The following is a 24,712-nucleotide window of genomic DNA, read 5'->3' on the forward strand; positions in this document are numbered from 1 at the left end:
CTCGAGCTCACACACAATCTGATGCCCACATTCACAGGGCCTCTCCCCAACTCAGAATCCTTCCTAGTCTCAATAGTCTTTCTCCAAAAGACTATCAGTTGATCATCAGTAAAATAACGAGTCATAGATGACTATAGAAAAATACGTTAAGTGACAAATTAGCTTCAAAAGTTACCAATCATGGTTTTGTTATGTATAAGTGGTGTATTCACTTTTCCTAAAAAGGGCTTCCATAAGCCTGGTGTGTACGTGGTTAACAAGGGGAGGCATCCTAACTGAGAACCATTCTGATTCCTTTAAGTAACCACGATCATGACCATAAAAGTATTTACTGAAAGCTGGGCTGGACGGCAATTGTACAATCTGATCTGGCAAATGCACAGAAATTGCACCCCAGATTACATATTAATGTGCTAATTGCCCAAATGAAACTCCAGGGGCACCTTAGGTAGATGCAGTGCAGTGAATTAAGGAAGGAAATAATTAGTCACAATTGCAGAAACAGGCTGGACACGAAGTGGAAGGATCCAGGCAGCCTACTTCCTGCACAGTACAGAGAGCCTTGGCAACACAACATGCAAAACACCAGAGAAATGCAAAAGATAAATATGATTTCTACAATCGATTAAGGGACAAATCTCAATTTTAAATTACAAAAATGTCTTTATTTAAGTTATTTTCCGTTCCTATGTACTACATAGCCAAATAACACTAAGACATTTTATCATGAATTTGCACTGTGACAAATCAACTTTCAAGCATTTCCTTGACAATCTTAGAGGTTTACCAGCATTTGACACAATCTGAACACATAGAGACAGTGAGAGAAAACAAGTCGTAGGAAGAACAAACAAACAAACAACAACTGAGTGAGCACATAAGGCATTATGAGTTTCAACCCCAGTAAAGATATTCATTGAAGAGGCAGGATCAGGTGGGAGAGAGACTAGTATTCCGCAGAAAGCCAATTTATACCACGTTAAAAACCATGCAGAGGAACTGTTACTTAACATGGCCAACAAATTAAGCTCTTCAAAGTACCCTTTTTCAAGGTCTTCTGATTTAAAAAAAAAAAAAAAATTCCTTGGGGGCGGGAGGACACTCTTTCCTTTCCCCAGAATGAACTTCAGGATGTTAACTTTTGTCAGTGTGTGGCTCTGGGAGAATGGAGTAAGAGTGGACACCTAGTTTGAAAGCTAGTATGAAATTGTATTAGAAGCATGTCACTGAGGCCTAAATCTGAAAAATCAATGGCAGGTCTGGCTGAGACTGTCCAAATTTTCCTACAACGTGTCTGAATAGACAAGAAAAGATGAGAATACCTTACGGACTCTTGAGGCATTCCCCTCACTGCTCACTGCTCTGTTTTGTTCCTTTGTTTTACTAACTTAAGGCTGCTATTGGACCCTACTGTGAATTATTGAGATCCTACCAAAAATGTGAACTGCTTGACCAGCGTGGTCACTTTCAGAATTAATAGAACACGAGTTGAAATTATATTAAAATGTATCTTATGTATTCACTACTAAGTACTGCTGACCATTTTCATAAAGATGGATCATGAATGCTCACTGTTTAAGTAAATACATCATTACTATGGATCAGGTATTTGGCATGAAATTAGAAAGTAAAATAAACTACTTATAAATGGACTTTTAAAAAAAAGAATTAGAAAAATAAACAACAGCAAAACTCTTCTTGGGGGAAATGGTAAGAAGAGATGTAAAGAATTTGTCTTCTCTTTCTTAATATCAGAAATCATAAGATAGCATATTGCAAGAACTTGGGCTTTCCTCATACCAAGTAGCCCAAGAAAGAATCCAGGAGGTTTAAGATGCTCTTTCATGAAGACGGCTTGAGAGGCAAATAAAGTGGAACCTCTGAATGAACAAAATACTCATAGCAGGCATATTTTCCAAGGCTTTCTGAAAACGCAGTGCCTGCTGAACAGGATGCCATGTGAATTGTTCGAACTCTTTACAGTAGCTACATAGGAAATGTAACAGCAGGGAAGAGGTGCGTGAACAGTAAGAAAAAATTTACAATTGTAAGTAACAGGTTTCACTGTATCAAGAACATTTATATTAAAAATGTTGTGTTAAGAACAAAACAAAACAAAAACCTAACACATGACTAGTTTCTGAGGTGTGGTCTCCTTAGGTGTGAGTTCCATTGGGATATACTTATATGCTCTGTTTCAACCAGACCATCACCAGACAAATAACCTGTTCGATACTTAACCATTAGAACTGACCAAAAAGCATACCCATCATGGGCGTCAAGCAGCCATAGGAGTTATGATTACATATGGTGCTTTTATATTTACATAAGCAGTTTCTCATGAATCCTATAGAGGTTGGAGAAATAGAGCTAGTTTGTTCCTTGTTAGCAAGAGCACTTGTAAAATACAGAAAGGGATTAGGTAAATACCCCTTTTACACTGAGTTGATCCATTAAAGGACTTTAGAAAAGTCAGCAGTTCGTTTACCTGAGTTTCCCATTTAAAGGCTAAACGTAATTGAATACTTTTTGCTTATAAATGTGAACAAAAACTTACAATATTAAGAAGGGCCAGAGTCAGAAAACTGAGACTCAAGATGACATTTGAGACTTTTGAATTTTTATAAAATCTAATAGAAACATCTATGAATTTTCCTTCTTAGTTAAAACATAAAGTCATAGAGCAATACCGATTTACTGGATGTTATTTAGAATTTATGTTTGGGGTCAGCCTGTGACATCATTAAGAAAGCAGGTCAAAGTCTCTTGGAATTGTGAACAAATTATTACAAGTGAGAAAACTACTTATTAGTGCCTTACTTCAGTTATGAACCCATATGAGATTATGAATTAACACCAGATAAACACTTCAGCATAAATATGATTTTTAACCTGAATAGATCCCTTTTGAAGGGTGACATAGAAAATAACTATAAATTTTGTCCAGAAATATAGTGCACCCAGTGTTTTACCAGTAGTTATTTAAGCTTACCTTTCAACAGGGTATTTTTGTCATGCTCGGCCATGGAGAATCTTCCAGGTCTTTTGTTTGCTTAAAACAAAATAGGGCTATGTTTCTAAATACAACACATTGTTCATAATCAGGATCCTAACCATATTCTGGAATTGAATATTTTATCATACAAGAAATATAACCATGTTACTATTTTAAACATATCATTTCAGTTCCAGTGGGAAATAAATCAGTTATACAAAATCACCATTTGAACACTTTAACCCAGAGCAGAAACAGTAAAGCACTTTGGACTATGTGATTTCATTATTAAACAAATGAAAAGCACCTCTTTCCCAAATCCTTCACTCCATGACATCTCATAACATTTAAAACACGATTGAGGTACATGTATCCGTTGAGGAGTTTCTGTAGTTATGTTCTGTATACGACTCGAAGCAGCACTGAGCAAAATCACCAGGACCAACGAGCAAATTCTAAAAGCAGTGTTCTGAAACCCCCAAATCATCTTCCTATTTTCTTGCGCTATTAAGTCACAAAACTTTCTTAGATCAGACTAGAGTTCCGGAAACAGTCCGTATGAATTTACTACGTAAAACAAAAATCCCGTGATTGGTAATACTGTTCCTGGATTGAGGGCACAAATAGTCTTTTCATTTTCCTGTTCTAACAGAGTAAGAATCAGTGATGGATTTTGCCCAAGATGCATACTATGTTGGTTTAAATACAAAGATAAATAAAAGCTCTGCTGACCATCAAGCAAAAATTATTTGAGTGACATCCGCTTAGCTATTTATTCGCCCCTTTAAAACAAAAGTAAAAGAACCATTTTAGATGAGATGCTTATTTTAAGCCAAAAGAGAGCAGAAAGTTCCTGTGCTTGCATCACTGGCATCTGCAGCAAGGGCAGGATTAAGGGAGCTCCATTTCTGTATATATGGGTATTTTGTGTAACAGGCAGAATCTGAATAGATGACCACCCCACACCGCCCAGGGCAATCAGGGCGCCTGACTACAGTGCACCAGCCCTTTAACAGAGTGCTTTCGCAGCGATTTTTTTTTTTCCATCTGATGTACCCACATATCAAGATATCAGAGATTATTAAATTACTTAAAAACCAGGCTTCTGATTCTGATTTTTAAATTTAATTATCTATTTTAATTAAAATAAATCTAGCTTCTCTAAGGTTGCTCACCAGTACTACATAGCAATATTAAGATTAAAAGGCGAGGGGCGGGGAGGGCCTCTGTGTTTTGCTTTTAAATGATATTTTTGAAACGTCGTTGAAAACGCGGATCAGTTAGATTACAAATGACCAATTCGAGTAAGCCAACCATGGAAGATTATTGTCTTCACTCACAAAATCCTAGCCTAAGGATAACTTTCACTGTCAGGTATATGAAATAACATAATTTAGGGTTCTTTTGGAGAGGAGGAGAAATTTTAAAAACACTCGTCTGTGACAATGCACTTATGTGAATTTACACTCCAGAGAAAAATTTTCTGTAGGATGAAGGACTTGGCCAATGGAGAAGGCAGCTGGTATTACAATAAACTAGCTGAAATTCCTTGGTGCATACACAATGAAAACAAAACAAGGACTCTGTACAGGTGTAAACAAGCTAAAAATGACCTTGGCAAAATGACTATTTAAAAAATACCAAAAGCATGCAACTCAAAATTCCCTCCCTTTCACAAGAATGGAAAAAAAAGGAAAAAAACAAAAAAAACAAAAAACAAAAAACAAAAAAAACAAAAACAAAACAAAAAACAGATGGAACCACCTGTTCCTGTCAGTAGAAAACAATAATAGATACATTAGGTTCCAGGACAAATAAAACTTTAAAATATTAATGTTGAGAAAATACAATTAAATTTTTATTAAAAAATACATACTCCTTGCTCAATCTCTGTGTACATTTTGTTTTGTGTGAAAGAGAAAAAAAATAAAATAGGAAAGGCATTAAGACTACCTAATTATTGATACTGTATTTGGTAGAAGCATGTGTCAGTCAAGCTCTAAAGAAAAATAAGTTATTCTGCTTTCATTTGTTCCCGGACATCAGAAGGCAGAGTTTCAAACAGAGCATCTTCGACAACTAACCCAGCTCGCTTCAGAGCCCGGCAGTCACCCAGTTCAGGCGGGAGAATTTCAAAGTGATTGCCTTTAACGTCTAAGTAGGAAAGAAATAACAAATTTCCAATTTTCGGGGAAAGTACAGATAGGCTGTTTTTCCCAATCTTCAGAGTTTTAAGTTTCTTGCAGAAGTAGAGTTCATCCGGAAGGCTCTCCACTTTGTTACAGGTGATGGAAAAGTACTGTAAACTTTGTAGAACTCCGATTTCAGGTGGGATAAACCGAATGTCATTGTAGGATAAGTCCAAGTATCGGATTTTGTTGCATAGGAAGAGGTGGGAAGGGAGCACCTCTATTTTGTTGTGACTGAAGGCCAGGCGCTCCAGGCTGGTGAGTTTCTTGATATGCTCCGGGATGTAGGTGATGCTGTTGTGCCACAGTTTGAGCACTGTCAACTTTCTCAAGTGCTGGAAGCTAACGATTTCTTCTATAGATTTCAGATTGTTTTCTTTGAGGTCCAATTCCTGGAGGCTGAGCAGACTAAACACGGCATGGGGAATGCGCTCCAGGTCGCAGTGGACCAGCTCTAGCTCCGTCAGATTGGTCATCTTCTTTAAATTGTTGAGCATCACCAGCTTGGTGCCATCGTTGTGTATGCACATCTTCTGCAGATGGCTGGACACGTCCACCACGGCCTGAGGGATTTTGGAAACGTTGCTTTTGATAGAGAGAATTTTAAGGCTTTTGAGATCCCGCAGAGACTCAAGAGTGACATTTTTGGAAATATCGTGACTTAGAGACCCAACCAGGTAGAGCTCTTCCAGATTCCGGAGCCCATACATCCAGGGCGGCAGCTCTCTCATGTCATCAAACTTGACGCTCAAGACCTTGAGGTTTTCCTTCAGGAAAGAGAGCGCTGCACTGTGGATTTTGACTGAGCACTGGTGCAGCGAGAGCTCTTGGAGATTGTCTAGCTGCGCGATGGTGGCTGGTATCATTACGTTCTTAATGATTTCAAGCTTTAAAGACTGCAACTCTGTGATTTCAAAAACCGTGTCTGGAAGGCCAGAGAGCATGATGAGAGGCAATTCTAGCCGGTTATGGGCATTCGTCTGGAGCTTCTGCCTCAGTTTGTCAGGAGTCCACTCATTATTTAAGTTCAGCTGCTTTAATTTGTTCTCGCTCACTTCAGATAGGAACACCGCAAATCTCTTGGAATACAGAGGGTCATACTGATCTATCATATGAAGCATAAAAGCAAAGTCATTTTTCACATCGGGAATATCATCGATTCCAGTCTCCTGCCGGACATACTCGAAAGAGTATTCCCGGAGAGAACGATAGAACAGCCAGTATAAGGTGTAAAGGCACGTCAGTCCATAGATACTCACAAAACACAGATAGCAAAAGGACAGTTTTGAGAACAGATGGGCCATGGTATGATTACAAGAAAAGTTTTTATATCCAGTCATGTCCTGAATGTCAACGTTACAGTCCACTGTAAATTGAACTTTGGAAACCAGGGCGCTATTATAGGCAATGATGATCAGGAACTTTATAACCTTAAGTACAGTCTGGCGAACATACATAGCATATAGGATATCACCTTCTTCTACATGCAGCCTGAACTTCTTCACCTTCTCGAATAAGGCCTTTGCCTGCTCACCTTCCTTCTTATCCAGTGCTCCCGCTGTGGACTTGTCGACCACAAACTTCTCGGGAATCGACTTTAGTGACTGAGCGTTGACCAGGCTGCCTTCCGGACCAGACTGGATGGTGTTGGACCTGCTCATGTTGTTCTTCCTGTTGTCCTTTTCTTCGGAATCCTCCCCAGACACTTCAGATAAAGCCCGGGTGGTCCACGGAGAGTCAAAACACTTACCCAGGATCGAGATGAAATGTTCTATTTTGGAGCTGGAGCCAGGGAATTTGAACCAGAAGTTGCTGCAGAGCATGAAGACCAGGGTATGGATGAGCACAAGGTAAGGGAAATACTTGGCATACCAGTGGAGGGCTCGCTCATAACACATCTGGTTTATGAAACTGTACTGCTGAAGGTCCAAATCTGTCTTTAGTCCTTTCATTTCCACAGTGGCAGGGTTAGTAGGAGATGGTTTAGGGGGAGGCAGTGGGGTGGTGCTGGCAACTGCCTGAGAGACATTTGAAATGGAAGAGTGGTTCTGAGAAGGCTGAACCCTTTTTGGAAGGCAGATTATCTTGTCTTGCATGACCTGAAACACAGAAGTAATATTTTCAAATTATATTATTCAAAGAGCTTTGATAATGTCATTAGTGTGGAGAGGGCAGCAATAACATCCAATAAATGTCCATTTCCTTTGCCTGGAGAATACAACGTTCGATTCCGGCACCAGGATTTTATCCTCAGCCCACATGGTGGGAAACTGAAATATCTGACTTTGTTCAGCATGTGTAAGTCATGACATAAAACACAGCGGTTCTGCTAGGACTCAGAACACTCACAACAAAATAAGTATCTAAAGAATATTCGTGTGTTTTAAAATTTTGCATTTCTTCCCTCACTGGAGCCTGGGAGAATCAATCACTGGGAAGTACATGCCCTTATCAGACTCAATCTTTTCTTAAGTACAATTTATGCCCAACATGGGGCTTGAACTCATGACCCCAACATGAGGAGTCACATGTTCTCCTGACTGAGCCAACTAGTCACCCCTTATCAGGCTCAATCTTGAATCGGACGGCTTCTGAGATGACATAAACTTGTGTATGAGAATTAAAAGGATTGGAAGGAGGGAACGTGGAAGAATTTGTCTTTATCATTTCCCCTTTACTTTCTACCCATATCCCGGACTGCATGCACAGGAGTGCAAATGGTCTTATTCCAATGGGAATTTACTAAGCTTTTATGAAAGCCATTTCATCTCTCTGCAGAAAGATATGGAACAATACAGAAGTGTTCCACAGTAAAATAATTAGGTTTAAACTTGCTGGCTTTTTATACAAAATATTACCTCAACAACTTTTATTCCTGTACCAATACTTCAATTCATCGAAAAAAATAGTAAGCCCTAAAAATGTCCAGTAGCCCCAGACATTGAAATTTGGGTAAGAGATAGTGCGCGCATACTTTCTGAATAGGAGGGAATGTAAGGCAGCGTACTCTTTGAATCAACCAGGAGGAATTGTCCCTACGAAGAAGTCTATGTAGGTGGAACTCTTTGAACAACAAGCAAACGGTGTAGAGGGAGAATAACCACCCAAGGAATCGACAGCAATAACATGTGGGATTAATAATGCAGGGAAGATCTATTTGTACTGTAAGATGTCAAATGGCTGGAAAACCATAGCATTCAGTGATTCTGTAACAGCAAAATACTTAGTGATTTTGGTCATAAACAGCAAAGCCTTTTCTATGGATTATAGAAGCAGAAACTGAATCTGTTGCCAGTGACCTGCTGTGGCATGGGGATGTCACCACGCATTGATGGCATGGGAGATACAGGCCACCGGAGAGAAGTACGAGGTCTGACAATGGAGTGGAGCATCCAGCATTTCGCAGAGCGCCCAGTACAAAGGAGAACACCAGTATGTATTTGCTGAGAAAGTGGGTGAATCCAGAACTGCCACTGGTAGTTCCAGTTCAGAGTTCCATATGTCTGGGTGTGGCCCATCTCTCTCCGAGGGATGAAGATATGGATGGTGATTATAGTGGGTGACAGCAGAAAACTTCTGCTGTGTTTAATATGCAACTGACCCTATTCTAAGAATGTCACAGGTAATCATTCTTTTCATTGTCACCTTAATCTGATGAGGCAGGTACTCTTATTATTCCTGTTTCACAGATGAGGAGAAAGGCACAGAAAGGCTAAGTCACTCAGGCCACCTGCACCCAGAGCCCACATTCTTATTTTATTTTACTGAATTTCTAGAATTAAACAAAAAAGATACCAATCTGACTTTATTGTAAGTAACAAATTACCTTATGCAAATTATGTTTTAGGGGAAAAAAAGGTTACTTCTTCAATACCTTGTGCAGGTAACAGTGAAAGAATGAGGCTAGGGAGAGAGAGGAAGTCTCTCTACAAGAGTTATAAAAGTTCTGTCCTGGGACACCTGGGTGGCTCAATCGGTTAAGCGTCCAACTCTGGCTCAGGTCATGATCTCACAGTTTGTGAGTTGGAGCCCTGCATCAGGCTCTGTGCTGACATCAGGTTCCAGGTGCCTGGAGCCTGCTTCTGATTCTGTGCCTCCCTCTCTCTCTCTGTCCCTCCCCTGCTCACGCTTTGTCTCTCTCTCTCTCGGAAAAATAAACATTAAAAAAAATTTATAAGTTATGTCCTGGGAGATAAAGCAGGGAGCAATTACATATTATGTCAATCAAAAGAAGCAGGGAAGAGGGAAAATGGGTGATGGGCATTGAGGAGGGCACTGCTGGGATGAACAGTGGGTGTTGTATGGAAGCCAATTTGACAATAAATTATACCAAAAAAACCCAAAAAAGCAGCAGGGAAGAATAATAAATGGGTCTGCATTTTACCAGAATTTGGTGGCTACAGAGGTATGGGAATGGAGTGGTGGTCTTCGAACATTTTTATCACTTACCCAGGTCAGGGAAAAAATGTTGAGTGTGCCCACCCGGTATATTTATTTCTATTCAAAATTATAACCATAAAGTCCTGTCAATTCATATGTGAAATATTAGAAAAGCTTAATTCCCTTCCCTTTAAGCCTAAAATAAATACAGGCATACCTTGAAGATATTACAGGTTCAGTTCCAGACCACCACAATAAAGCAAATACTGCAACACAGTGAGTCAAATGACATTTTTGGTTTCCCAGTGCGTATTTACACTATACTATAGTCTATGAAGAGTGCGAAAGTGTTATGTCAAAAAAATACGAACCATCATCTGAGCTTCCAGCAAGTCATAATCACTGATCACAGATCGCCACAGCAAATAATAATAATAACGGAGAAGTTTGAAACCTTGCACGAATTACAATGTGACACCGAGACCCAAAGCAAGTAAATGTTGGAAAAGTGGCACCAACAGACTTGCCCAACACAGGATTGCCACAAATCTTCCATTTGTGAAAAACACAGTATTTGCAGAGGACAATCAAGGGAAGTGCAATAAAATGAGGTATGCCTGTCTAAAAGTTTTTGTTTTTATCTCACTTTTCAGTGGAGCATCTTTTGCACTTCTGGGGGGTCAAGCACTCCACCTTGGAAAACCCTGGGATTGAAAATAGGAGGAAGCCTAGAATGCCAGACTATCCTTAAGGAATACAGAAGAGAGACAAGTAAGCAGTTCAGTTTGGGGTCATGTTCTGGATGTTTTCCCATTAGTGGTCTCACTGGACGCTGTAACGGTCTGTGTAGTAAGCAGTAGGTGGGGGCCAGAGCTGAGCAGGGAAAGGGAGCGCTTCCCCGAGGACCTTCCCCAAGAGGGACACATTTGAGCCGGTATGTTAATAAGGCATTGTCAGTGTTGTGATGAAAACACAGGAGAATCCATTTGTGAAAGCAAGACCAGTTAGAAGGTAAAAAGGTGGACACCTTCTTCAGTGCTAACTCCCTGCCAAGCAACCAGCAGACCCCATTACTGTCCCCCTGCCCAGTGCTTCCCCAGGCTTGTTCCTAATGGTGGAAGATGACAGACCTCTGGAGCTTGTGTAGGGTTTTAGGATATGCAGGGCACGAGAGGGTGCGGAGCTAAGGGGGCAAGGGTGGGCTGAAATCCTGCTGTGTTTCCCTCAGCAGGATGGGAGCTCCATCCTCCTGGGGCTACCTATGGTCACACAGCAGGGATACCGTTTTAGATTCTGCACAAAGGTCCCTGACTGGCTAACATCTGCCATGCCAGGGAGGCAGGTCATATTCTCTCCCTTCTACAGAAGAAGAAACCCAACTGAACGGAAGTGACTCGCCCAAGTTCACATAGCTAGGAAATGGTAGTGCAGGAATTTAAACCTGTCTTTTGTTTACAGACTTGTGTTCTTCTAATTCCACACATCTTCCCATCTCACCCAGCTTCTTCTTTGAGGGCGTCACAGAAAACAGCCCAGTTGATCTCCCCAAGTTCCTTTCAGCCTTCTGATGCCCTATTTCTCTTTCAATCTTCACAAAGACAGAATTTTGAAAATGTGCCTACTTATTAAATCCCAGGAGGGTAAGGATGGTGTTCTATTTTTCAGCAGCTGTTAACTATTCAGAAGTGAGCAGAGAGTCAAAAAAATACTGGTGTTCAGTTGCTAAGAACAATAGCTGCTGGAGCTGCTGAGAGAACATTTCAAAAGAAGACTCCAGCAGAGACGCAACTCAGAGGAGAATTCCCAAAGAATGTGATGGCAGGTTGCCTAATCCAGGAACCTGGACTGAAAAGGATGAAAAGGACAGGGCAGGTGAAGGAGTCCAACAGTAAGAGCATGAAGACTGGAATAGTAAAACGGCCACAGGCGAGAGGAAGTCACCCCCGCCGTGTTTAATAGACATAGTATTTGTGAACATTACAGCATTGAGAAGAACCGGAGAAGAATCTATATTTTCAAAGGTACAGTAAAAAAGGGAAAGACAGACAAAAATAAGGCAGCAGCAAAAACAACAAATGGTAAAGGGTGTTTTTGTGGTATCTTTTGTAAAAAAACAGCAGCTTATAAGAACTTAAAATTTTTTGTTTCACCTTTCTTGCTCTTTTGAGAAATTTGCTATTTAAATCTACATACCTCTCTTCTCTTTACCTTTATCCAGTAATTTAAAGGTTAGAGCACCAAACAAGTCTTACCGAGAGGCTAGAACACAAATTTCAAAGGAATATCAGGGTCTCAGGCTGCTGGTGCAGGACTAAGGGAGAGCACCTGGGGGGTGGGTAGGGAGAAAGCCCTCCACGAAACACTAAGGCTCAGACCATCACCACCAGCTTGTACACACACATCACAATGCAGAGGAAGGCTACCATTTTTATTTAGGAGCAACCCTCAGAATGCCTTTGGAGGAAAAGGGCTTGAGACCAGGAGCTACAATGTGTGTTTGTGAAGGGAAAGAGAGACTGGAGGGGGAAGAAATGGGGTAGGGGAAGAGAAAAAGATTGAAAAAGCAGGATGAGCAAGAGAATCCAACTCAAAATATAGCAAGGTGACAAAGTTACTATCCTAAAGGTGGATATGAGAATAATTCTTGAATAAAATCATCTATATTAAGGAAAATATCTAAGTTAGCTTGGAAACAAGGAGGAGAGGGACACAGAATGTGATCACTGAGAGCAAAGGTCAGGTGAAGCCATGGCAACAACAATGGCCAACCCTACTTATCTGGGGATGAACAGGTTTGGAGGTGGGAAGTGGTGAGTCAGCAAAGCAGAGAGGGGCTAGAATCAAACAAAATAGGTCAGGCAACATGGCAGGAGGCTGGAGTATATGCTCATTATTTCTTTTCTTTCTTTTTACATTTAAAAAAAATGTTTATTTATTTTTGAGAGAGACAGACAGAGTGTGAGCAGGGGAGGGGCAGAGAGAGAGGGAGACCGAGAATCTGAAGCAGGCTCCAGGCTCTGAGCTGTCAGTACGGAGCCTGAAACGGGGCTCAAACTCACAGACCACGAGATCCTGACCTGAGCCGAAGTCAGGAGCTTAACTGACTGAGCCACCCAGGTGCCCCATATTTCCATTTTGAGATATAAATACCTTTCAATCTTCCCTGAAACTTTGGAATAATCTGCTACAGACACACACACACACACACACACACACACACACACGCACACACACAGCTTTTGTGAGTAAATTTTGTAAAAATCACAACAAAAAGGAAGATTTCATGCCTGGATCCAAACTGTATAGATGGGGAGAATTTGCCAGGGATGGTAATAGTCTATCATCTAAACTGTTTCCACGGAAGTAGGAATGAGAACCATAAGAACCAAATCCTTCCAGGAGTCTGTAGAACTTGGAGAGGGTCATGGGGCTATGGACTGCAATTTGATCCATTAGGCTCTGGATCCCAAGGAGCAGCTGATATCTAGGTGATAAAAATGTATACTATGACCCTCAAGGTCTTGCAATTAAAGAACCTGGAGGAATAAAACTATTCATGCAAAAGTCTTCCATCACTGTGATATCTAGGAAATAGTTCTGGAAAAGAAACCTAAAGGTTTCAGAAGTGGGCTCAGTGAAATTTGGATTCATACATTCCCACTGGTAAATTATTTTGAGATAACACAACAGCTGTTTTTGGTAGGGGGAAGGAACTCAGTGTGTTTTCAAGAGAAATAAAGTAAACATTCAGGCCGCCTTAGGAAAGGAAACAACCCATCTAAACCATGCCTGACATGCTGCTCATATCTAAGAAAAGAATCAAATATTTAACATTGTAACTGTCAAATTTATATCCACAAAGAGTGGAATTAAGTGGAATATTAAGTGGAATATGTTGAAATACTTTATCATCTATTGAAATGCCCTGCATGGTCAATGGAAATTGGGGCCTTTTAATAGTAATTTTCACTATTTTAAATCATTACTGTTCATTCCTCCATCTTTGATTGTATGATATACCTTTGATAATAGCAATTTGATTCCCAGTACTTTGTTAGGATTATAGCATCTACTGTATAATGTAAAAATAAGATCTACTTAACTTACACAATTTCTAGAAAAGCAATGCAGTACAAAGCAGAACCCACCTGTGGTAACAAGTTGAAAAAGTATCATATTGGCATGAATGAGACACCAAAAGAGCTGAGGGTAAAAGCAAAACAGAACAAAACAAAACCACTTAGCTTCAGAGAAGCTGCTTGAAATAACAAAGAGCAACATGAAGAAGGGCCAGCTTATCTATTACATGCCACAGATATAAATGGCATTGATGGCAGTGGGGTAGGGCAGACAGAACATGAAAGTGGAGTGTTGCATGCGTGCCCTCAGGAGAGGTCAGCCATCTTGGAGTATCTACTTATGCCAGATATTATGTGAGGAATATAAGAACAAGAAGTCCTTCAAGGTTGGGGCGCCTGGGTGGCTCAGTTGGTTAAGCATCCGACTTCAGCTCGGGTCATGATCTCACAGTTCACGAGTTTGAGCCCTGCATCAGGCTCTGTGCTGACAGCTTTGGATTCTGTGTCCCCCTCTCTCTCTACCTCTCCCCTGCTCACACTCAGTGGCTCTCTCTTAAAAATAAATAAACATTAAAAAAAAAAAAAGAACCCCTTCAAGGTCAAGCACAGCAGAAAGACAACTAATCAGTAATTGGTGTGGTAAGTGCTCAATCTCATGCTTGTCTTTCACGATGAACTTTAAAATCAACTTGTCTAGATCCAGAAAACAACAACACCTTGGTGGCATTTTTATTGGGACTAAATTACATTTATAAATTAATTTAAGAAGAACTGACATCTTCATGGCATTGATTCTCCTCCTTCATGGTGTGTTTTCATTTGTTTTCATCCAATTTTATGCCTTTCAGGAGTGTTTTACAGCTTTCTTCACATAGATGTTGGATACTTAATGTCAAGTTATGCCTAAATAGTTTTATTATTCACTATCATAAATCTTTCTAATCATTTTTTAACACTTTTTTTCTGGGAGAGAGAACATGAGAGAGCGTGTGAGTAAGTGGGACAGGGGCAAAGGGAGAGGGAGAGAAAGAGAGAGACTCTTAATCAGGCTCTATGCTCAGCATGGAGCTCTACGCTGGGCTCAATCCCATGAACTGCGAGATCATGACCTCAGCCGAAATCAAGAGTTGGATGGATGCTTAACAAACTGAGACACACAGGCGCCCCATGAATACTTATGTTTAACACAGAAGGTAGAGTCCTCCTTTCTCCCTTTCTACCCTTGTGCCATTCCTTAGTAAGCCCTGCTAAGTCTGGTGTACACTCTTCCAGATCTATATCTGTGTATTTGCATATATATGACATATAAACACATGGGATCTTACTATATAGACTGTTCATGCACCTCGAGCTTTTCACTTTCATTATACGTCCTGAAGACCTTAACACATTGGCACATAGGGCTCTACCTCATTTTAAGGACCACCAGAATTCATAGTGTGGATATGCTATAATTTAAAAACATTCCAATGACCACATGCACTTAGGCAATTTTTCTATTGAAACCAATGCCAGCGTTAAAAAATTATGTGCCATCTGACTTTACACGGCATTCTGTAAAACAGGACAGAGAAGTTGTGGGCAGTTGCCGGGGGTTCCCTGCAGAGTTTCAGCACAGGGGAATTCCTTAGGGTGTTGGGATTCCTCTGTATCCTGTCTGTGGTGGTGACTACAAGAATTTACACACCTTTTAAAACTCACATATGTATCTTGTTCTGATAAAGAGTGCATTCTTGAAGATGGCAATGCTAAATGTGTCTAATATTGACAGTGTCCCACCAGCTTTTCTTTTTTAATACTATTCTTTAATCTACTTTGCACCCCTGTCTGTGATTTTATTTTTTGGGTATGTCTTTTATGGATTAAAAAAAAAATCCAAACAAATCATTTCTCTCTTTTTACAAGTGAATTAAATCCATTAATTATTTTGCTCACTCATATTTGTATATTTACTGGTCTTTGGATTAATTTCTGCCTTCCCTTGCACTGTTAACATTTTCCACATCTCTTATTTGCCATCCTGCCTCAGCTGGGTTAGTAAGGTGTAGACTGTATTTCTAGAAAGATACTACCTATAATTTCTTAGAATATACACTTTAAAATTTTTCACTATTGCAATCCCACTCCAAGCACGTTTTAACTACCCACTGAACTATCGCATTTTGTTATTGTTGGGGTTTTACTTTTCTTCTGAAACACACATTTTAAAAAATGACCTAGAGGTGATTGTGTTTATTTACATATTTATTAAGTCATGTGCTCACCAGTTTTCTTAGATCCTGTATCTTCTCTCTGGGTTCATTTTCCTTTTAGTTGAAGTATATCCCTTAATAATTCTTTTAATAAAGGTCTGTGGATAGAAAACTCATATACTTGTATGTCAGAACATGTCCCTATTGCTTTCATTCTTTTTTTTTAATGTTTGTTTATTTTTGAGAGACAGTGTGCATGAGCTAGCGGGGGAGTGGCAGAGAGAGAGGGAGTCAGAGGATCCAAAGTAGGCTCTGCACTGTCAGCAGAGAGCCTCATGTGGGTCTCAAACTCACAAACTGTGAGATCATGACCTGAGCCGAAGTTAGATGCTTAACTGACTGAGCCACCCAGGTGACTCTATTGCTTTCATTCTTGAATAGTTTCGTAAGTTATAAAATTCTCTGTTGGCAGTAATTCCCCTTCAGCACATTAAAATACTATTCCATCTTCTTCTGGCCTGTATTTTCACTGCTGGGAAGTCTGCTGTCACTCTGCATTTGTCCTTTAGTGGGCAATCTCCTTCTCTATGATAACTTTTAAGATTTTACCTTTAATACCAGGCCTTCTACAATTTCACTTTCATTTTGAACGTGTGTGGATTAATCCTGCTCAATATCTATAGCTAAGGACTCAACTTTCTTCAATTTTGGAAAATTTCAGCAAAATCTCTTTAAATATGACTTCCACACTTGCTCCATCATTTCTTCCATTTTTTCCTGTAATTCCTATTAGAGGTATGTTAGAGTCTCTCAATTGATCACCCATGGGTGTGTGTGTGTGCTTTTTAATCTCTGCCTCTCTCTGCTGGGATCTGGGTAAACTCAGAATGCTTATCTAATTCATTACTTCTTTCTGCAGCTGAGTACAGTCTTATTTTTCATATTTTTAAGCTCAGTGACTTTTTTCCTCCCAAAACTTCTAAATTAAAAAAATATATATTTATTTTGATGGGGCACCTGGGTGGCTCAGTCGATTAAGCATCTGACTTGGTTCAGGTTATGATCTCCCTGTTCATGAGTTTGAGCCCCATGTCAGGCTCTGTGCTGACAACTCACAGCCTGGAGTCTACTTCAGGTTCTGTGTCTGTCTCTCTCTCTCCACACCTCCCCTGCTTGTGCCCTCTCTTTCTCAAAAATAAATAAGCATTTAAAAAAAATTATTTTGAGAGAGAGAGTGTGAGAGTGAGTGGGGGAGGGGGAGAGAGAGAATCCTAAGCAGGCTATGCTGCCAGTGCAGGGCCCAATGTGGGGCTGCATCCCGAGAACCATGAGGTCATGACCTGAGCCCAGCAGTTGGATGCTTGACCAACTGAGTCACCCAGGCTCAAAATTTCTAAATGTTTTATAGCCATTTGCTCTTATGTCATATGTACCCATTTTTTAATTGTTATGTCTTTATCTCTTTGACCACTGTAAGTATATTTATTTGAACTTCACTGTTTGTTTCAAAATTTAGTTTCATCTCAGGTGAACCAGTATTCCAAAGGCTAATTTTGCTGAGAGCCTTTTCTTAGCATAGTTTTCTTCCTGTGCTCTGGGTGGTAGGCTGGTTGGGAGATGAAACTGTTTCCCACCATCTCTTGTGCGCTCTTTTGCGGTTCCCTGCACCCAACCCCCAGCCCCCCAACCCGCCATTAGGTCTTATCACGGTATTTTGACGTTCCGCTGTAATGTCAGGATCCCATGGATCCGGTCAGGATACAGCAGGCAGGCTGGCTCAGCTCCCAGCTGGAGGCACAGTTTCCTCAGAAGTGTCAGTCCGCCATCCAGTTACTCGCCATTCTTTTCAGCTTCCTTTTGGGAGTGGGGGCCTTTGGCTTCAAACAGTGACCAGGCTCCAGTCTCTTATCTTGCTCGGTGCATTTTTAGCTCCCCTTGCTGGCAGGAGCTGAGCCCCTGGCTGCTACTGCCTGCTTTTGGCTAACAGCCTGGCAGCTGCTTCAGCCTCACTCAGTATTCTGTTCCTGCTCCACACAAATGTTGGTCTTGTTTTTGAGTCCATGTATGGATTTTTGTTATCTCTTTTTACACTTTATCATGGCTATACACACTCAACAGAGGGAATGTTTTGAAGTATAACACTTGCTTTAGTATCTTTTCCAGAAGGAAAAGAGTGTATGTGCATTCTAATATAAAAATTTAGTCTTAAGGCTAACATTATGAAGAACCACATTGCTCGGGTAGTGCCAAACAAGGCACATCTATGATGCCAAATTCCTCTCCCCACCAAAAAAAAAAAAAAAGGCTGACTTACTTTATACATCTCCCACTGTCACAGCATACGAGAGTACTTATTTTCCTACAACCTCAACAATTAAGTACATTACTCTTTTTCTTTGTACTATAACCCAAAAATTATTTCTCTGGTTTAGACTTTAAGTCATAGTTATGACTATGTTATCACTGAAAGAAGTGAGAACATTTGATGCATGTGATAAAAAGGCAGGTGTCATTCCAATATGCTAACTTATGATCCAGACATATTCTTTAGATTGTGGTTGATTCTTCCTTCCTTCATTTGCTTTTCCTCCATCTTTTTTCTTTTCTTTCCTTTCCTTTTCTTTCTTTCTTCCTTCCTTTCTTTCTCTTTCCTTTCTCTCTCTTCTTTCTTTTCTTTCTTCTTTATTTCTCTTTTCTTTTTTTTTCTTTCTCCCTTTCTCTTTGTTTTTAAATGTTTATTTAAAGAGGGGGGGAGGGGCAGAGAGAGTGAGACAGAGGATCCAAAGCAGACTCCGCTATGACAGCCCAGAGCCTGATGGGGCTCCAACTCATTAACCATGAGATCATGATCTGAGCTGAAGTCAGAGGCTTAACCGACTGAGCCACCCAGGCACCCCTGTGGTTGACTCTTTAAAGAGATAGTGCTTTAACTGGGTTATGTTCTAGTTAGTTAGACGGCAGCCACAGAAAGGCAAATGAGCCAATATAAAAGTGATTAACTTTATCCTCTCTCCACTCCGTAGGTTCAAATACAGTTGATTCCAAAGGGTTCTACCCTGCAGCTAATCATCCAAATTCCTCCCATTCTGACAGATCAAAACAATCTCTGGTAACCCAAGAATGACCTTGCAAGAAACAGATCCTAAAGACCTATTCCTCAGACTTGTTCAGAGATACTAGGATAGAACAGTTTTAGTTTTATCAACTAAAACTTCTTGAATATCTACTCTATGCTAAGCATCACAGGGAAATCAAGGAGACATAACCAAGGTTTGCTGTTCTAAAAGTAGTTATAATCCAACGGGAGTGACATAAAGAGTCATATAAAAAGTCAAGCAGGGGTGCAAATAAGGCAGGATCTACAGCAAATGAACGGTGTGGTAAGTACAATGAACACTCAGGCTTGGCGTCAGCGGGGAAGGCTTCATGGGGTTGGAGCACCTCCATCTGCCCCTCAAAGCTACTGGACGTGGTGGTTATGGGAGGGTCAAGTCAGAACCTCGTGGTTGCAGAGGCAGGAATAAAGGATTGCACTTCGGAAGGGAAAGAGAAAAGATGACAAAGGTCGAGTGCAGCTCTTGCTCTCTGAGGCACACTACCTCCTCCTTGGAGAAGGGATGGAGAACCAAGCGAAGGAAATGAATTTTCACGTCTCTAAGTCATCAGTGAGCGCACACACTTACTCCCCCAGAAACAAGGTGCTAGAAAATAAAGAAAACACCTATTCTCAAGAGATGCGATATTTGCCTCTGTCAGTGACAGGATTCACTCTGAAAATGCAGATTTTGTTTCAGGGCTAACTACTGAAAATATTTTCGGTACACACAAAGCTTGGTGAGAAAGAAACGGAACTGAAAAGGTGGAAAAGGTGGTTCTCAAGGGGGGAACATCTAAATGCTTTCTTTCTCAGCAAATGCCTTGTTCACAAGCCCAGAACGTGTGTATGTGGGGCGGTGACCGCGGCAGCACAGACACAGGCACCCCTGAGCACCACAGGCAGCAATGCTCTCACCAGCACAAACCAGGTCCCGGTCTCCAGGGGAGTTGGGGACGTGTGGCTGCTGCAAGGGTGTGAGGTTCCCGGCCTGCTGTGCGCAGGGCACCGGCCTTCTCTTCAAGGATGGCGTTTAAGACTTCTGTCGTGGACAGGAAATAATACCCTGTGTATGGAGGAAGTATACACCCAGATAGTAAGAGGAAAGAGAGGGGAAAAAAAAAATCCCAACAACACCAGCCTTAAGCAAATTGCCCAGTTTTAAGGTGTTTATTAAAAACACAAAAGGGTCGAGTGAAATGCCTGTTTTTATCAGTTGCTCATTTTCTCAATAACAACAGGAAAAGGAAAAGGGAAAAAAAGGTCATCCTCTGGCACCTCTGAGGCATAGTTGAATTTATTTTATTTGAGAATAACTCCAAGGGATCAGAGGGATGAGTGATTAAAATTTGGATATCTGAGTTTATGAATTCTTTCGGTGGTAAGGTACAGCAATAGTACACTTGCTAAAGGGTTCATCTGTACATGAGTGAATCCCTGACAGCAAGTACATCTTCTCAAGTTAAGCATTATCAGAAATGTCTAAGCTTGAGGGAATTAAGTGCCACTAGTCTGGTGGAAGAATTAACCACTGAAAAAGTTAAAGCCTCATTTCTTGAGTCATTACTATACAGAACAAGGGTATACAGTTAAACAGAACTGGAAGTCTCTCAAGCCCTGGTTTTCCCCCATCATAGCACCTAAGGAAACCTGGCATAATTGTTTATTATCATTTTACCTCCTAGACCAAGAAGCTCTTTAAAAGTGGGCTCCATCCTTATTAACACTGCCTGGCACAAATTAGGTACGTAATAAATATGAGGCAAGTAGACAAACACATGTTCTCACCTAAGGAAAACAAACTACAATGGCAAGCACACGCATTTATAAGATCAGATGCCAGTGAGCATCAGGAAATACTTGGCTTCTAGCTACTTTCCTCTGAGATGAAACAATTCATTTCACACATCTTCCAAATTGCCAGGTGATGTCTGCCTAGTGATTCATAAAGCTGGAGCTAAGTGCTTACTCATTTAAGATACACAAAGAAGGGGCCAAGATTTGCGATCCCTTTATTCCCAAATGAAAAAGAAACCATCACGCCTCCATTAGGATCATGTATACATTCGACACTTCACTTAACAAAGGTGATTCTCTTACCACTGTAAATACAGACATACTGACTTTTTGAGGGAAGGATCACTATATACTATCAATGTTATATATTTTTAAACCATTGATTAGCCTGAGACTTTCCAGCCATCAAGGATGCTCTCAATTTCTGTATCCTAGTTGTATTTACCTTGTGTTTTCTTTTCCCTCTTTGAGGTCAGCTGCTCTAGGATACAAAAGGAATTGGAAAAGAAAATTCAAAAATGAAGGAGTGGGTCCGATTCAAAACTGCTTTCATTTTGCTTCATGGCATTTTCCCATAAGCCAAGTGGACTAGTGCATTATTTGATCCACTGCAATTCAAGATTTAAGTGGAAAGTATTCATTTTAAAGCCAAAACCATGTGAGAAGATTTAGTGAATATAAAAAAAACTGTGGATAAACATTAGGAACTTACAGTTAATGATTCATAATGGAGACTGTTTCAGTTGCTTGAGAAATTTAAAATATTTATAATTATGCTCTTGAAATAATGAAGGGAAAGCTCTTTTTAAAGCAATCTCCAGGGACTGAAATCCTAGTTCTGTACTCAACATGACTTATCCCTGGACACACTGCAGTTCTCTGATAAACTGTGAGCTGAAGGAAGAGGAGAGAAACTGGGGGGTGGGGGGGGGGGGTCCAAAGAGAAACAAATCCTCTGGATGGTCCACACAATGTACAACCAGTATAAAGATGCAGAATTCTAAACAATGGAAGCATCCACACACAAACAAAAAACTGTTTTACTAAACAAAAACTAATTTACTCTAATAATCAAAGAATAAATTGCTCATCAAATGAACGATGTCAAGGCTGTGGTCAATCTATGGGAGGGAACTGATGGTATAGTTTACGAGAGAATGCCTGTGCCTTGTTGTGACATCCTGGAAGGCTTGCTGGAAAGGCAAAAGTCAAGGCAAGTGTTACTCATTTAGGTGTGTTGGATAGTAAGGAAAAAAATTTTAATCATCATGCTTTTTGGAAGCTAACCTATCTGGACTCCAGAAATATCATTAATTTGGATAAGAAAGGTTCCATACATTCCAGGCAAATGGATCTTTTACCATATAGGATGAATTTCAGTGGTGGGTCTTTTTCTGACTTATCTAGGTGGTTGACCTCGGGGTAGAACTCAAGATTCTCCTTTGTTCCTCCTTCCTTCTTTCTAGGAGAAATGGGGTTAGTAGAGATAGCTGTATTCAAGGAAAAGTAGTGAATCTTGGTGCTCATAAGGGGTGAAGGCTCTGAGTTCAAGTGGCATGAGCTCTCAAGATGAGTTCTTCTGGACTCTCTTTAGAGCTTCCCTTGGGGGTCACCACTTTGAAGTCTCTCTTCTTTCTTGAAGCTGATGTGATATGATGGCTCTGGAACTGCCTCTGTTGGAAGTGGACCATCTCCTCGGAGGGCCTGGGGAGGATAGCTCAGACAAGTTCTCCCCCTGGCTTTAGGGAGAATCGACAATCAATCTCCTCTCCCCACTGTCCCGATCTCAGTGTCTTCCTTGCCCTTTCCAACTCTGGACAGGCAGGGATTAAAGTGCAGGGAAAGAGGATAAGGCAGCTTCTTGAGCTGCCCTCCCCCTCCTCCTACCCCAGATCACATAGCCTTCAGTGGTTAGGCAAAGGAAGGCTTTGTGACTTATCTGAGGTCTGGCTTAGCTCACCAGGAGATTGATATAGTGAGTTTGGGGACAGAGCGGGGCTTTTATCAAATGTTCTTTTATTACATGTTCTTTTTTTTTCTTTTATCAAATGTTCTTTTGCCTGGTCTTGTCCTCTGTCCATATAGCTCCTGTAGGGTCCTCTGGGAGAGGGAAGAATTGAACATTTGGTCCTTTCTCTTAGACCTTTCTCAATCTGTTTGCCAGAGACCCAACTAATCACACCTAGGGCTGAAGGAAATGCACCAGATGAAGGTATTTGAAGTCTATAGTTAAAGAGACTAAAAAGAATACATTTCTATTTTACCACCATTTTTTCCACAATAAACTGTGAAATGGAAATGATGCCAATCCTGCTCATTGAATAAAACTGAGGCTCAGAGGGGCGCCTGGGTGGCGCAGTCGGTTAAGCGTCCGACTTCAACCAGGTCACGATCTCGCGGTCCGTGAGTTCGAGCCCCGCGTCAGGCTCTGGGCTGATGGCTCGGAGCCTGGAGCCTGTTTCCGATTCTGTGTCTCCCTCTCTCTCTGCCCCTCACCCGTTCATGCTCTGTCTCTCTCTGTCCCAAAAATAAATAAAAAACGTTGAAAAAAAAATTAAAAAAAAAAAAAAAAAAAAAAAAACTGAGGCTCAGAAAAACCATGTGTTTCACCTAAAAACCTATGGGAGAGTTCATGTTTTCTGTTAAAATGGTGATGTAATTGATGGCCTGTTTATTAGAAGATTTGTGGTTAATGGTGCAGAATTTTTTGTTTTGTTTTAGTGTTTATTTATTTATTTTGAGAGAGAGAGGGAGAGAGAGAGAGTGAGCAGGGGAGAGGCAGAAAGGGAGAGAGAGAATCCCAAGCAGGTCCCTTGCTCTCAGTGCAGAGCCCAGTTCAGGGCTCCATCTCACACACCATGAGATAATGAACTGAGCCAAAGTCAAGAGTTGGACGCTCAACCCACTGAGCCACACAGGTGCCCTGATAGTGCAGAATTTCTAAAAATATAAAACTAAATGACTAACCAGTATGATCATGCACAAAAGTGAACTAGAAGGATATGTTTCTACCATATTTCCTCATTTTGCCGTAGGCATTTCTGAGCCCAACATCTCGCACCCACATTTTAATTTTTTTCCCTCTTTTTTTAAAATTAGGTTTTAATTTTAATTCCTGTTAATATACAGTGTTATATTAGTTTCAGGCATACAATATAGTGTTTCAACAATTCCATACATCACCCACAGTAACTACATTTTAAAAGTTAACATTGGGGCACCTGGGTGGCTCAGTCAGTTAAGTGTCCGACTCTTGATTATGGTTCGTGGGACTGAGCCCCAGATCAGGTTCTGCTCTGACAGCGTGGGGCCTGCTTGGAATTCTCTCTCTCTGTCTCTCTGTCTCTCTCTCTCTACCTCTCTCTCTCTTCCCCCAAAAAAACAAAAAAAAAACAAAAGCAAAAAAAAAAAACTTTAAAAAGTTAACATCAACATCGCAAAACATAAGCTAACATATTTGAACTTAAAGTTACACAGCTTTAGCTTAAGGTATCAGTGCAAAGAATCTCACCAGCTCTTACAGACTAATATATTTTGAGTAGGGAGACACAGCTCAATTTAAAAATAGCTGACCCTAATTTGCCAGTTAGCAAAGTTTACTTCTTAGAGAAAGCTAATGTTTAGAACTTGCTATTATTACCTGATGAAAACTCACTATGCAAATTGAAAAGCCTTTACTCCTTTATTCTTTAGGAAGAAGAAGTGCTGTTAAATAAAAAATCTAAGAGTCTTTATTTGCTATAATCTTCGAAGGAAACATATAATTAAATTTTACTTTGCCTCACAAGTCTTATTTTCTGTAACACAGCGTAATACTTTCTTCCCCCAGGAATATAATTTAAATCATCCTATATAGAATGTAGACAAACTTGATTTCCCCAGGTAGACTTAACTGTTTTTCCTGCTTTGTAGTCATTGTAATAACTGGTCGTTGAAATATGACCATATAGCATGCACGCATACACACACGCACACATGCACACACA

General features: G+C 40.5%; 1 protein-coding gene across 1 annotated transcript in view; it reads right to left on the reverse strand.

Annotated features, from left to right (window-relative positions):
• Positions 1-643: 643 nt before the first annotated feature.
• Positions 644-24,712, reverse strand: part of LRRC8C (leucine rich repeat containing 8 VRAC subunit C) — an 82,140-nt gene continuing 58,071 nt past the window's right edge. The window contains exon 3 of the mRNA XM_058716650.1: positions 644-7,283. Coding sequence (XP_058572633.1) covers positions 5,010-7,283 — 2,274 coding nt within the window. The 3' untranslated portion in view covers positions 644-5,009. The remainder of the gene's footprint in view (positions 7,284-24,712) is intronic.

The sequence above is a fragment of the Neofelis nebulosa genome, chromosome 2 (genome assembly GCF_028018385.1).
Source record: "Neofelis nebulosa isolate mNeoNeb1 chromosome 2, mNeoNeb1.pri, whole genome shotgun sequence".
Classification (NCBI taxonomy): Eukaryota; Metazoa; Chordata; class Mammalia; order Carnivora; family Felidae; genus Neofelis; species Neofelis nebulosa.